The sequence below is a fragment of the Lycorma delicatula genome, chromosome 7 (assembly GCF_047948215.1).
Source record: "Lycorma delicatula isolate Av1 chromosome 7, ASM4794821v1, whole genome shotgun sequence".
Taxonomy (NCBI): Eukaryota; Metazoa; Arthropoda; class Insecta; order Hemiptera; family Fulgoridae; genus Lycorma; species Lycorma delicatula.
Window position 1 is genome coordinate 59,321,534 of NC_134461.1, and position 14,367 is coordinate 59,335,900.

At 27.9% G+C, this 14,367-nt stretch overlaps 1 protein-coding gene across 1 annotated transcript in view; it reads right to left on the reverse strand.

The window, feature by feature from the left end:
- Nucleotides 1-7,097: 7,097 nt before the first annotated feature.
- Nucleotides 7,098-14,367, reverse strand: part of LOC142328293 (cytochrome P450 4C1-like) — a 29,635-nt gene continuing 22,365 nt past the window's right edge. The window contains exons 8-12 of the mRNA XM_075371999.1: nucleotides 14,277-14,337; nucleotides 13,677-13,777; nucleotides 12,951-13,188; nucleotides 9,569-9,748; nucleotides 7,098-7,379 (exon numbers count right to left, since the gene is read on the reverse strand). Of these exons, the coding sequence (XP_075228114.1) occupies nucleotides 7,222-7,379; nucleotides 9,569-9,748; nucleotides 12,951-13,188; nucleotides 13,677-13,777; nucleotides 14,277-14,337 (738 nt within the window). The 3' untranslated portion in view covers nucleotides 7,098-7,221. The remainder of the gene's footprint in view (nucleotides 7,380-9,568; nucleotides 9,749-12,950; nucleotides 13,189-13,676; nucleotides 13,778-14,276; nucleotides 14,338-14,367) is intronic.

Below are 14,367 nucleotides of genomic sequence, written 5' to 3' on the forward strand. Positions count from 1 at the left end.
AACATGGGACCACTTAAGTCAATTTTAGTTGGATCTTTTCTGAGAAAAGCGTGCTATTTTACTCTTTCGAGCTGCCCAGTATTTCTTCATCCGTTCAGATCTTGCTTTCTTTTCTTCATCCGTAAACACCCTCTTCGTTGTATTTTGTCGTTTGTCTGTCTTTTGTTTAAATCTAATGCTTTTATCTTTTAGCTTTGTAATTTTTCCAGTTTTATTCTGTAGGTCAGTCAGGGAAATTCCCAATTCTTTCATATCTTCTCTAATTTCTTTGATCCATCCTACTTCTAGCTTTTGGAACCAGAGCTTTTCAATGATATTTCTTGACAGTCTTGTTTGCGGTGTCCTTATGAGATGACCGAAGAAAGAGATTCTTTTTTTCCGCATAGTATCAGTAACAGGCTCTATTTCTCGATACACCACCTCATTTGGCACAATCCACCATTGGCCTTCTTTTTGGTGTTTTTTATTGATACACGTTCTGACAATTCTCCTCTCTATTTTCAGAATTTTTTCAATTCGGTTTTTCTGAGTGATTTTGTAAAGGGTCTCGCTTCCGTAGGTGACTTCTGGCTGTACTACAGTTTTATAATGTTTAAGTTTTGTTTTAGCAGAAAGGCATTTTTTGTCATATGTTGACCAAGTTAATTTTTGGGATTTAATCATTTTATTTGTCCTGTTTTGCCATGTCACTTTTTCATTTAAATTATAAGTTATTATTTAGGCCGTTATATTACAAGTAAATAAGGTTTTATTTATAAATTTTATAAATAAAATTTTATATTCTTGTATGCCGTAAGTTAACATAAATATTTCAAAAATTTGTTTCGTGTTCCAACACATATGTTTAAAAATAGCAGACTGATTCTTCTGAAAATCAACTTCCGTTTCTTATACTAATCTCATTATTAATTCTGCATTACTTTGTATATCTTATTTAATTTTATTGGGAATAAAATTATGTTGCTTGTTATAAAGGAAGAAGAGGAAGTTGAGGAGGATGAAATGGAAGAAACAATACTGAGATCTGAATTTAAGAGAGCATTAAAAGATTTAAATGGCAGAAAGGCGGAATAGACGGAATACCTATAGAATTACTGCGCAGTGCAGGTGAGGAAGCGATTGATAGATTATACAAATTGGTGTGTTTTATTTATGAAAAAGGGGAATTTCCGTCAGACTTCAAAAAAAGTATTATAGTCATAATACCAAAGAAAGCAGGGACAGATAAATGTGAAGAATACAGAACAATTAGTTTAACTAGTCATGCATCAAAAATCTTAACTAGAATTCTATACAGAAGAATTGAGAGGAGAGTGGAAGAAGTGTTAGGAGAAGACCAATTTGATTTCAGGAAAAGTATAGGGACAAGGGAAGCAATTTTAGGCCTCAGATTAATAGCAGAAGGAAGATTAAAGAAAAACAAACCAACATACTTGGCGTTTATAGACCTAGAAAAAGCATTCGATAACGTAGACTGGAATAAAATGTTCAGCATTTTAAAAAAAATTAGGGTTCAAATACAGAGATAGAAGAACAATTGCTAACATGTACAGGAACCAAACAGCAACAGTAACAATTGAAGAACATAAGAAAGAACCCGTAATAAGAAAGGGAGTCCGACAAGGATGTTCCCTATCTCCGTTACTTTTTAATCTTTATATGGAACTAGCAGTTAATGATGTTAAAGAACAATTTAGATTCGGAGTAACAGTACAAGGTGAAAAGATAAAGATGCTACGATTTGCTGATGATATAGTAATTCTAGCCGAGAGTAAAAAAGATTTAGAAGAAACAATGAACGGCATAGATGAAGTCCTACGCAAGAACTGTCGCATGAAAATAAACAAGAACAAAACAAAAGTAATGAAATGTAGTAGAAATAACAAAGATGGACCACTGAATGTGAAAATAGGAGGAGAAAAGATTATGGAGGTAGAAGAATTTTGTTATTTGGGAAGCAGAATTACTAAAGATGGACGAAGCAGGAGCGATATAAAATGCCGAATAGCACAAGCAAAACGAGCCTTCAGTCAGAAATATAATTTGTTTATATCAAAAATTAATTTAAATGTCAGGAAAAGATTTTTGAAAGTGTATGTTTGGATTGTCGCTTTATATGGAAGTGAAACTTGGACGATCGGAGTACCTGAGAAGAAAAGATTAGAAGCTTTTGAAATGTGGTGCTATAGGAGAATGTTAAAAATCAGATGGGTGGATAAAGTGACAAATGAAGAGGTATTGCGGCAAATAGATGAAGAAAGAAGCATTTGGAAAAATATAGTTAAAAGAAGAGACAGACTTATAGGCCACATACTAAGGCATCCCGGAATAGTCGCTTTAATATTGGAAGGACAGGTAGAAGGGAAAAATTGTGTAGGCAGGCCACGTTTGGAATATGTAAAACAAATTGTTAGGGATGTAGGATGTAGAGGGTATACTGAAATGAAACGACTAGCACTAGATAGGGAATCTTGGGGAGCTGCATCAAACCAGTCAAATGACTGAAGACAAAAAAAAAAGTAGTAGATTATTGTAATATCATGAAGATTTTAAATAAATATTTTGTTTTTTTTTGCTTGCTTATATCGCCACATAAGCTTGAAGCCTGTGCATGGGATATGAAAACAAAGCGTATGAAAAAGCAGAGCGTGACCGGGATTCAAATCCAGGACCTCCGGGTGAATGGCCAAACCATTGACAAACCATTGGCTTGAGTGGTAATACCACTTGGTATTATATGGTATTATGGTAATATATATATTAAATATATAATATATAGTAAATGAACTTAAGACTAAATCCTATATTCCCAAAATTCTCTGCCTTGATAATTTACAACTCCAGTTAAACATATTATGTTAAACAAGGATATAGATTATTCTCGTAAAAACGACCTAGTTGTAAAATCTTACAGCTCCATCAGAAGTACGGATGACTAGTATAACACATTTTTTTTAAATGTTAAAATGCTTAAAACGAAAATATTTTTTCCGTTTTAAGCTGGATCACGTGTAAATGCGTTTTAATTATTCTACATAAGTTACACGTCATCTTCTATACATTGGATTTGTGTTTATTCAAGTTGTAATAAACATTGATATATATATATATATATATATATATATATACATATATATCAATGTTTATTAACAAAAATATTATATATATATTATATATTATATATATATATATAATTATTTATTACATTATATATTATATATTATATATTATTAATTAAACAAAAATAACGATTTAATGTTTTTGGTCAACAAGTTAAATTAATGGGAGGACTTAAACAATTAATTAGCTAAATTGTGATTATCGTATGGATTTATCAAATGCTGAAACGTCTGGATTGATTTAATTGACATATTATATTTTTACAAGTTTTTAACAATAAAATACTGAAGAATAGGAATAATATGACAAAGGAATAGGTCAAAATTCATAAATTTATAAAGAATAGTAAAAAAACAAATTCATTAAAAATCTGTATATAAAAATAAAATTTATTAATTTGTTATATTTTTTTCATTACTATAAACACAGCATTATCAGAAGAACTATATTTTAACAATATTACATTATTGTTATAATATTACACATTATAACAATATTTTTTTATACAAGTCATCGGATATGATTCAAAACATAAGTAGGTGCGCTATGAATGTAGTTTATCCAATGGTGAGAAAACAGTATTAACGGGTTAGTAGTGGACTGAATAGTTTTGTATGCCACAAAAGTTTTGAGTTTGCGTAATCATTCGGTTTTGGATAAAGTAATAATTTCAAAAACTAATTATGAACGTGATAGGCACCTTCACTCTAAAACAGGTGCAATTTTTTAAGGATTAAAGTATCATTTCAAAACATTCCACTTTTGCGTTTAATCTACATTCTATCACTTCCGTTTTAATTACTTAAGTTTTTACAATACTATTTAATAAAAAAAGATTTGAAGGTCTATGGGAGATTGAAAACTGTTTTTTATAAGAATAGCGTTGATTAATGAAGAGATGATGATGAATTGTTAATGATGTTTTATCTGGATTAAAACGGTATCTTGTGGATGAAGCCTACTATACAATTTTGTATATCCATAGTTAGAGGAATTTCATAGCAGTCTACTTGCATTTAAATTACTCATGTAGCAATAAAAATTACTTATGTAATGATTGTGAAATATTAATTTAAAATTTTGTCACTTTTATTTTAGAAGAACTTTACCGTTACTTATATTTATGATAATATTTTTATTATTATAGCAAATAAGGTTTTCTTTATTTTTTTATAAAAAAGAATTATTCTTAAAATGCAAGTATTGCACTAAATAATTTATTTACAACTACTTTTCTGATAAGCTACAATTTATCTCACTTTCGTAGAAAATACAAATGATGCTTGAGAAATGCTACCTTTGCCAGAGCAGTTAGTCTGCAAAAACAGATATCCATAGTTTAATAAACCAAAATTCAGTAAAAATAATAGAAAATTATAAGTAAAATAAAACAACACTTTAACTATTCAGTAAACTATTTTTACCATATCTTTAAAAATTATTTTACATAAAATAAATATATTTTTCAATAAAGTTTACTTGTAATCTTTAAGCGAAAAATCTAGAATGTATAAAAAAATAACCTGAATTCAAAACCATAAATCTGTGGAATCTTACATGACAAGTGAATAACATTTGCGCTACTTGAATGTGCGAGTTCTAAGTTTAGAATACCAGCCTAGCGGCCGATACTTTCGGTTAAACAAACGCTAGCTTTGCCCCCTAACGTCCTAAATAAAATGACTTCTATGTAACTCAAAGCGTTTTGTGTTCTAAGATTTAGCAAGACATAGTTCGAAATAAAGGCTCACTGTGTGTTTCGACGTCGTTTGAGGATTTATAGACCATTGAAAATGTACATCGAATTCTAGACTCTTTTCAGCAAATCCCGAAATAGTTGACTTATCGCGGTAATTGGGAAATTGCGACTCCTCATATGACTAGTTGGAATCTGTTAAGAAAACGGTTGAATTTCAGTTACAGTGATAGCAAAATGCAAATTTACAAGTTGTAATCGGGCACATATTTGTTACAAAAGGTACACCCACTCTTCGTGTGAGTGACAAAAGGATAGATAATGGTTTTTGTGATATGCTCTTAGTTTATATCGAGGGCAATAGGTTCTTACCGTGGTTAACCTGTAAAGATGAGACAACATTTTTTTTAACCGAAAAAGCTTTACATCACAATGATTGCCTTCGGAAAATGAGAATCCGTTCGACATTGTACACTCAGGCCGAGTTTCGCAAAAAGTGAGGTATTTCCTTCGATTTCGTTTACAAAAATTTGATTTTTTTTAGAAAACAATTTAATAGTTTATTCTTAAATATTAATGTTGCAGGACCGGTTTATAAACACATAAATGAAGACTCTGAAGAATATATTTTTCAGTTTTCGGCAAGGTGGAGCCCAACCATATTGGCACAACCATGAACGTTTAATTCTTAGTAAATGAAATTTCAACATTTTTAAGTAGCGTTTAATTTTCTTGTAACAGGATTTTATTATTTAATATATCTCTTTGAGATCGGGTCATTTACTTAGATATATTCTGTATTTTCTTCATTAAGGTAATTTTAGAATTGTACCCAATATTAACATTTTTTTACAAATATGTAAAAAATGTCTCCTTAAAATATGTCTAATGAAAGAAAAGTGCATTATTAAATTTAATGAAAAGAAATTAAACGTCGCTAGTGTAAAATTATCTAAACAGCCTTTCCCTTCTTTCATACTGTAAACTCTAATCGATTATTGATCCGATTAATTATTCTGTAAAATCCTAAAATAATTGAATTACCTTTTTTTTATTAACGAAATTTCAGGATATTTTTCTGTCAACTAGTTACGACATTAGGTGAGAAAGTTATCATATAACAAAAACATGTTTATTTAAATCCTAAATTAGATCCCAGGCAATCTTAAAGTGATTGTAGAAAAAAGAGCTTGTTTTCATAGGCAATGATTGCTTTAAATTACTTTCATGTAGACTACTGTGATATTGGTAAACAGATAAGATGTGAAATTATTTAAAAAATGGATTTCTTGTCAAAGTCGCAGAAAAAATTTAAATCTGTCATTACACCAACAATAAAAAAATATAGTATATATAAATGTATTGAATTTTAACCAAATGATTTATATTTGTCATTGGAGAAAAAAATTAATTGGATTTCTTTGAAGAAATAAAATTATAATGAAAATACTTTTTTTATGATGATGAGTTACATATTTTACACTTTTATTGAGATAAGGAATTTTATTAATTTTAATATTATAATTTTCTTCACTTTTCCTGCCATGGAATATTTTTTTACTCATATAGATTTGATTGCATTAAAATGTTTTTCTGTAAATAATTTAAATTTTATTTTTTTTTGTTTTTAGTTTCCAGCAAAAGTATTGTTATTAAATACGAGTTTACAATCAAATTATATTTAAATAATTTTAAATAAATATTCTTACTATTGCATTATCTATTGGTTATTATATATATATATTTAATATGTAAACAATTTAATTACGCTTTCTTGTACATCTTCAACTATAAACTACTATGCAAATTTTGGTATAAGAAGCAGGTTTGTTGAAAAAATAATTTTATTTCAAGCAGTCTTTTAAAAATTATTGGCTTATATATGTGTTAAAGTGATATACATGTGCTAAAAGTGTATATTAACACATGTATATTAACCGTGTATATTCGGTTTTAACAGTAAAATATTAATTATCTTTAGAAGGCTGTATGTATAATTACAAATTTACGTTGTGATGGGTATTGTAAATTAGGCTCTGAAGTGTTGTTTTTTAATTTGAGATATTTTTTATGCCAATAACGTATTTTGTGCAAATGTAGTTAAGAATGGAAGACGATTTAACAATATTCCCTGTTACCGGGTGGTAATGAGTGCTGTATAAGTGATTTTATAACAATGAAGGTTAAATATACATGTTCAAAATTATAACAGCTGATGAAAAATGTTATTAACGTATGGTTAACTGCAAAGAAACATAGATACTAAAATAAACAAGTCAGTATTTTATACAAATATTTGTAAACATTACTCTGTTTTCTTCCATTTAAAATTTTATTGATCAATACGTATTGTCTTAGTAAACTGGTACTGATATAGTCCTGGTTACGAAGTATAAAAAGGTCTTCTATCTCCTTGAAATCTGAACAGGGTAACCGTTTTTAGAGTCCATCATTAAAGTATTGTTGAATTGTAGTTTTTTCAAATCGACATCTGAATGAATTTTGTAGTTTTTTATTACAGTTGCAATTACAATTTTCATTGATATCATCGCAAACGTATATCCTGAAACAAAATTAATTTCATCACACCTTTTTAATCTACAGAATTATTATCTTCATACTTACATTTAATGATTGAAAAAATGTTGAAGTTGTTCGGCTTCCTAGGTTATTCATCTTAAGTCTCTTGATCTGATATACGTCATTCCGATGATTAATATTATCCAGATTTAATCTCAAAAAAAAGAAAAGCAATTTATTTTGACATTTCACTAGTTTTCTTAAAGTGGTAGCAACATGTGTTAATCTCTACACGTTTGAGCTTTCATATACGTTTTGCGTATTTTCCTATCCTTTGATATTTTCACACTCTACGATCCAACTGATAAATGTCCTGAATTCTATCATGTATCTTTCAAATCCTTTTCTTTGTTAACGAAAGTTCAATATTTGATTATGAAACAAAATGGAGTTTAATACCGAATATTCTATTCACTAGCATGCATATGATTTAAATCTCCTATTTTTGTAAATACTACGCAGGGTACCTAACATAAGCAGTATAATAAAGCACAAGATGAAAATAATATGTGTGCCAAAATAAATCAGTGAAAAAACCTGGAAGTGTGAAAGGGTAAAAATACATACAGGCAAATGAATTAAGAAGTTGTACGGTAAGTATATTTTCGTCCGAATTCTAAACAAAAATACTGTAAATTCCAAATATTTTAAATACGATAACAATAAACTTCTTTTACTACACCTCTCATTTCTTCACAACTCTTTCTAAAACCAAATTAAGTAAGTTGGCGGATATTGCTTCACGTTTTCAAACGTTTGCTTCTAACTTTTTATAAAAAAAGAAGTACATATTATAATATTTCTAATCCACATTCATAGAATTCTTAACGACGGAGATATATACAGTATATTAAATATTTTAATACAAATTAAAATAATATTTATTTAAAAAATCATTAAAAATACACACACATATATATATGGATAGAGCGAGAGAGAGCGAGACAGTTTAATTTCGGTATTAATACACGGAGTACCTATTCAGTTATTATTAAACTGAATAGGTACCTTTTTTCTTTTTCTGTTTAGTCTCCGGAACTACCGTAGTTATTAGAGGATGAATGAGGATGATATGTAAGAAGGTAAATGAAGTGTAGACTTGTACAGTTTCAGGTCGACCACTCCACAGATGTGTGCTTAATTGAAACGCAACCACCAGAGAACACCAGTATCCACGATCTAATATTCAAATTTTATAAAAGTACTATCTTTGCTAGAATTTGAACCTTAGAACTCTCACTTCGAAATCATCTAATTTGCGATGACGAGTTCACCACTGGACCAACCTGGTGAGTGTGTTTAATAATACCAAATAAGTTCTTGTTTATATAACATAGATCCTCTTTGAAATTCATTTCATTATCATTGCTGATATGAGCTTCAAATTATATTTAAGAAGATATTACTAATATATATGTTCTTTTAGTTTCCTAAACATATATTTTTTTCGATTTCATTTTCTTGAATCAGTGAGTTTGTTATGACAACGGGGATAGCCGTAATTTTTGTTTAAGAAATTACTCTAGAAGGCAGTTATTATTTTATATCATTGATTTTATAAACATATTTGTGGTATAAATTACATATTTCATATGGTAATATGTATTAATAAACCCTTATGTACAAAATTTGTGATGTCTCTAAACAGGAAAGAGTACGTGGAGTCCTAAATTGAAATTGAACTTTATTGTTCAATTTTTTAACAGGTTTTAAACATTAGTGTAGTATTGAACCCTACAGATTTTAAAAAAGAACGCTATTCTTAATTTCACCAAATGATTAGTTTTCTAACGTAATTTACTACTCTTGCAGGGTCATTCGTTATTTCTGAACACTTACACATGATCGCGTTAAAATCTCACAGAAATTAGAACAGTGGTGATTTAAATATATATATACATATATATATATATTAAAAATATAATGAAATTAAATACGGACATTTCTAGTTGCCTTGTGTATTGTTATATAATATTTGTAAATATTTTATTAAAAAATTCCTCTTGGAAGTGATTAATGAAATATGCAAAACAAAAATCATACATTCTTCCGTCCAATAGATATATCAAGAAAATTTCTATTCTACTGATTAGCCTATCTGATGTCGCAAACGACAAGTAAAATAAAATCGAATATAATATTACTAACAGTTAAATATACTTTTATAATTACCGGGACAATTTCTAGGACCCATGCTGAACGGAATATAACTGTACTTTGGTCTTTTCTCAACTTCTTCTGGTAGAAAGTGTTCTGGATAGAAATCGTCTGGATGTTTCCAAAATCTACGATCTCTATGTACTCCATAAATACATATATTTGCTGATGTACCAGCTGGAAGTTTAATATTATCTAAAACAATAAACTGTACATTCATTCAGCTGTACTTAGTAAAAATGAAAAAAATAACAGCTAAGTTTTAACAAAAGGAAATGTATAATTTTTATAATATTTCAGTCTTTATTTACACAACTCACAAGTATGGAAGAATAATTATTTTAATAATAGCTTTATATTTTCTAGTATTCTTCTTTTGCAATAATAAAATTACACGTAAATTATGTATTTAATGCAGGAATAATGCTTTTATCTTGGCATGCAGAATGAACGAATGTCCTACAATGGCCTTGTAGCCCATTCCATCGAAATGTAAATAATACTATCTGAATAGAGTAAATCAGCAATTTTTTTTGCATCGTACGATGTTTTTCCTGAAATCAACTCCATAACTTGTTATTAAAATATCAAGAAGACTACTTTTTACTTGTGAAGAAACCATCAAAACAGTTGCATGCTCTTCTTATTAAGTAATTATTGGGCAGTTTAAACATATATAAAAAAAAGTGTGTTTGTCTTTCAGATGGAAATCCAAAAATCTAATCTAATCTTTTCTTCTGAGTAAAAATATTTTCTTTATCATATTGCAAAATAATAAAATTGTTAAAATTCTACTTACCTTACCTATACGTTTGCATTCTAAATACAAAAACATTCAAAAGAACAAAATGTTCTAAAAATAATAAAATTTGAATCATAGAAAGTGGTAAGTTAATTATTGAAAAATTTGTGTTGTGGTGTTAAAAAATAGACAAAAAGAAAATTTTTAGGGTTTACCAATTGCAATCGATTATTTTACCATAAAATTTGTGTAAGAAGTTGGCAAATAAGTGGATCTCTTTGCTTCTTCCTCCAGTTACATATTTTAAAAAAAACATTTAATTGCAATTGTATGAATACAAACAACTCAAAAATAAAGGACAAACTATAGTTTGAAATTCTTTATACAGGTTCAGTTGCTATGAGGACTAAAGAAAATGTAATAGAATAAAATATGTTTAACCTCATTTTTATTGAAGACCACATATAGACATATAGATCTTTGTAATAATTGGCAGAAGACAAAAATATTATAAAAATAAATTATGTTCATTTAATGACTAGGGCAGCTGAGAATAACAAATGAGAGCCGTACCACATTAAAAGGACAAAATGTAAAACCATAAAAAATTTATGGTGAGAAAGCATCAAAGGAAAGAAGATTGTATTCTTTCTCAAAAGGAATGAATGCAGTAAGCCTCAATCATAAATTTTTTAACATTAACACAAATGAGAAAACCGTAAAAAAATTCAATTAATTCTAATATATCAAGTAATATTTAATTAATAAGTATTAGCGTATTTGAATGAAACTAATAAAAATTGTTAATTTACAACATTAATTTTACGTCGCGCAACTTAAAAAAAAAAAATAAATAAACTGTAATTATGATATTATAAGACGTAATAAACGCAGCTCCAACATGAAATTCCTTCTATATTCTATCAGTTTTCAACACAATGAAAGGGAGATAAAAAAGTAATTCTGAACCAACTACACGAATATTTTTTATGTAGCGGCCAAGATAAAACAATTCTTGCCTAATTCTGCGCAAGAGAGCCGACTATAATTTAATTTAATTTTAATATTTTGTTAGTTTAGTTTAATATTGATAGATTTATTCCGTACGTAAAGAAACATCTTCGTTCCAACTTACTGTATACAACGAACCCTGCTTTTAACTTGCCCCGAACGACATGATCAATCTTCATCAAATTTTCACATGCACATCTTCAGATACACTTCTACAGCACACCTAAATTTCACTGAATCTGACCCAGCAGTTTTGGTGACTTTTACGTCACAAGATTTTATACGTAGATCTATAAATAAAATCGTATGTAAAAATATATAAGGAAACTCCAGTTTAAATGATTGGTATTTTTGTACACCTTATACCTTAAAATATATAGAAGATTTATATTCATATTCACAAAGAGTGAGTGGATATGTCTATTGAATGCCAATTGAAAATCATTTTATAAAGCATTAGTCAACAATAAAAAAGATAGAATGTAGACATATGTAAGCATGAATTCCTAACAGTAATTATATTTACGTTTAAATAATCCGCGATAAAAAAATTGAAGATAATGTCAATTACTTAAGAAAGCTTATGTAAATTTTTTTTTGTTTAATATAACCTAAGGAAACTAAAGAATAAAACGAAGTTCTCAATTTAAAATCACAAAGAATATTCTGTAAAGGGAATGGAATTCGGACAGAATTAAAGAAAATTTGTCTACTTTACACAGGAGCGTGTAAAAAAATAAATTAATAATAACCATATTATTTTTAAACTATTCGCAGGTTAGAATTAAAAAATGAATGACCTTAATGCGGCTCTTAGAAAAATAATAGGAAATAATTAAAAATCCAATTTACTCAACAATGATTGGAAAAAATAATTTCATATTACCTCCTGGATTTATGAATTTCTGTAATTGAACACATTCATGAATACCGATTATTCTAAATGAAATTGTTTATTCCATCCTCATATATTACTAAAATGCCTTTTTTTTATTAATAATTTATAAATTCAATGTTGCATATTTGTTTATAGAGAGGTGAAGTTTAATTAAAAAAAAAAAAATGCTTGGTAGATTTTCGTGGGTATTTTTTATAAAGCATATTTGACTGAACATTTTTTTAAAAGAATGAGGTCAATTCTACAAATCCATTAATTTTCGTTTACACAAAAGCATATACCGTATGTTTTCCAAAACATGTTTTGCCCAAAACGTTTTCATTATTATAATTATTATTATTTTATAGTAAGAATTTAAATGTTGCTTTTAAGTTATCAAAGACCGCTCAATTGTGATTATTTACTGTTTTTTTCCTTTTTATGCTCTCGCAATACTAAAAAATGAGAACTCAAAAATTCTTTTAAAAAAGTGTAAACAACAATAAGTTAATTAGTTATTATTTATTTTTTTGGTAAATGTAAATATTATTTTTGAAATTATTATTCACAACTAAAGAAATAACTTAATAAAAATCTACATGAACATATCACTTAGACTGTAACCCTTGAGAATAAGAAACCAGGTGAATTGAATATTTTTTAATTCCGATGAATCAATTACGCTTATATCTACGCACACGTGAAATGTCGCATTCAAGTGTGATGTTAAAGTGCAATATGTAAATAAAATACATACTAAAACTCACCATCTATATAAGTATCTTTTTCAAGTCTACGAACAACAAATGGAATTGTATAATGGCGCAAAACCTCTTTAAGAACCATTTCCAAATATCGTAATTTAAGATGATCAGTGTACGTTATATCTTCATTATTTTCACCTATCGCATCTACTATTTCTTTGTACACCATTTCTTGAATATCTTTGTGTATTCCCAGAATCATCAAAGTGTAACTTATTGCAATTGCTGTCGTGTCGGTTCCCTGAAATAATGTTTTACAAATCTGAAGTTTTAAAAACATAGATTAAGGACAGTACTTTAGCTTTTCATAAGATTTTTTATTAGGAAAATGATTTATCACTACATATATATGCACCAATCGTCAGGTCTGATGATATATAAACCATCAATTTTAGATTCTAAGGACATTGCGGATTAATATTTTATTGCCAGATCCCTTAATATTATTACGCCCTATTTATAATAAAATATTGAAATATTGGAAAGAACGCCAAATTTAAGTTTGACTTAACGACTTAACTTAAAAGAAACAGGCCTTGCCGTTTGTCATAAAACTTTGTGGGATATCATATATAGTGTAACTTTCTTCTTTGGAATTTTTCATTACCGTCGTTATATTATGAATATATTAGAATAATAATTAGTTATTATTGTTATCACCAGATTTGCTAACTTATAATTGTGTAAAATCTTTGCATTTAAGATAACTATTAAATATTTTGTACTTACAGCAATAAACATATCTACAATTTTAATAACTAACTGATCATCAGATAGGTCTTTGAAGTGATCTAGAATTGCATCAAGAAAAACTTTTTTCTTTTCTTCAACTGAAAAAAAAATTACAAAAATAAAGTTAATTATTAACAAAACTACTTATAAGTAGAATTTCAGAACACAAAAACTATAATCTGTGAACATGATTTTTAAAGTACCAAAATATGATTTGTAGCTTAAGAAAATAATTTGGTGAAGGGAAAAATAAGTATTAAAAAACCTTTACCAAATATTAAAGAAACAATTTATTTCTTGAGATAAAAGTAAAGGTTTTTCAACAACATTTACCCTTCTCAAAATCTTCAACTTCCTTCAAAGTTATATAATAATATTAACATAATTTTTTTTACATTACTGGTTTATCAGAGAATCTACTATAACTTCCTCTAAGCAAGTAATCGTTGTATTTTCCTATTAAATAATTAGAAAAAAGATATATTCCAGCTTAATATATGTTATAGAAAGTCAGACCTAAAATTCGAATGTACTTATTTTTTTTGTAGATTTTGTAACAGTTCTAGCATGCGTAATAAATTATTTTACAGAATTTACCAATAATGGAATCCAACTTGACACATTCTTCTTTCCGTGCCAATTTACGTTGCTGAATTATCTAAAAAGAAAATCGCAACCGTAAGATAAT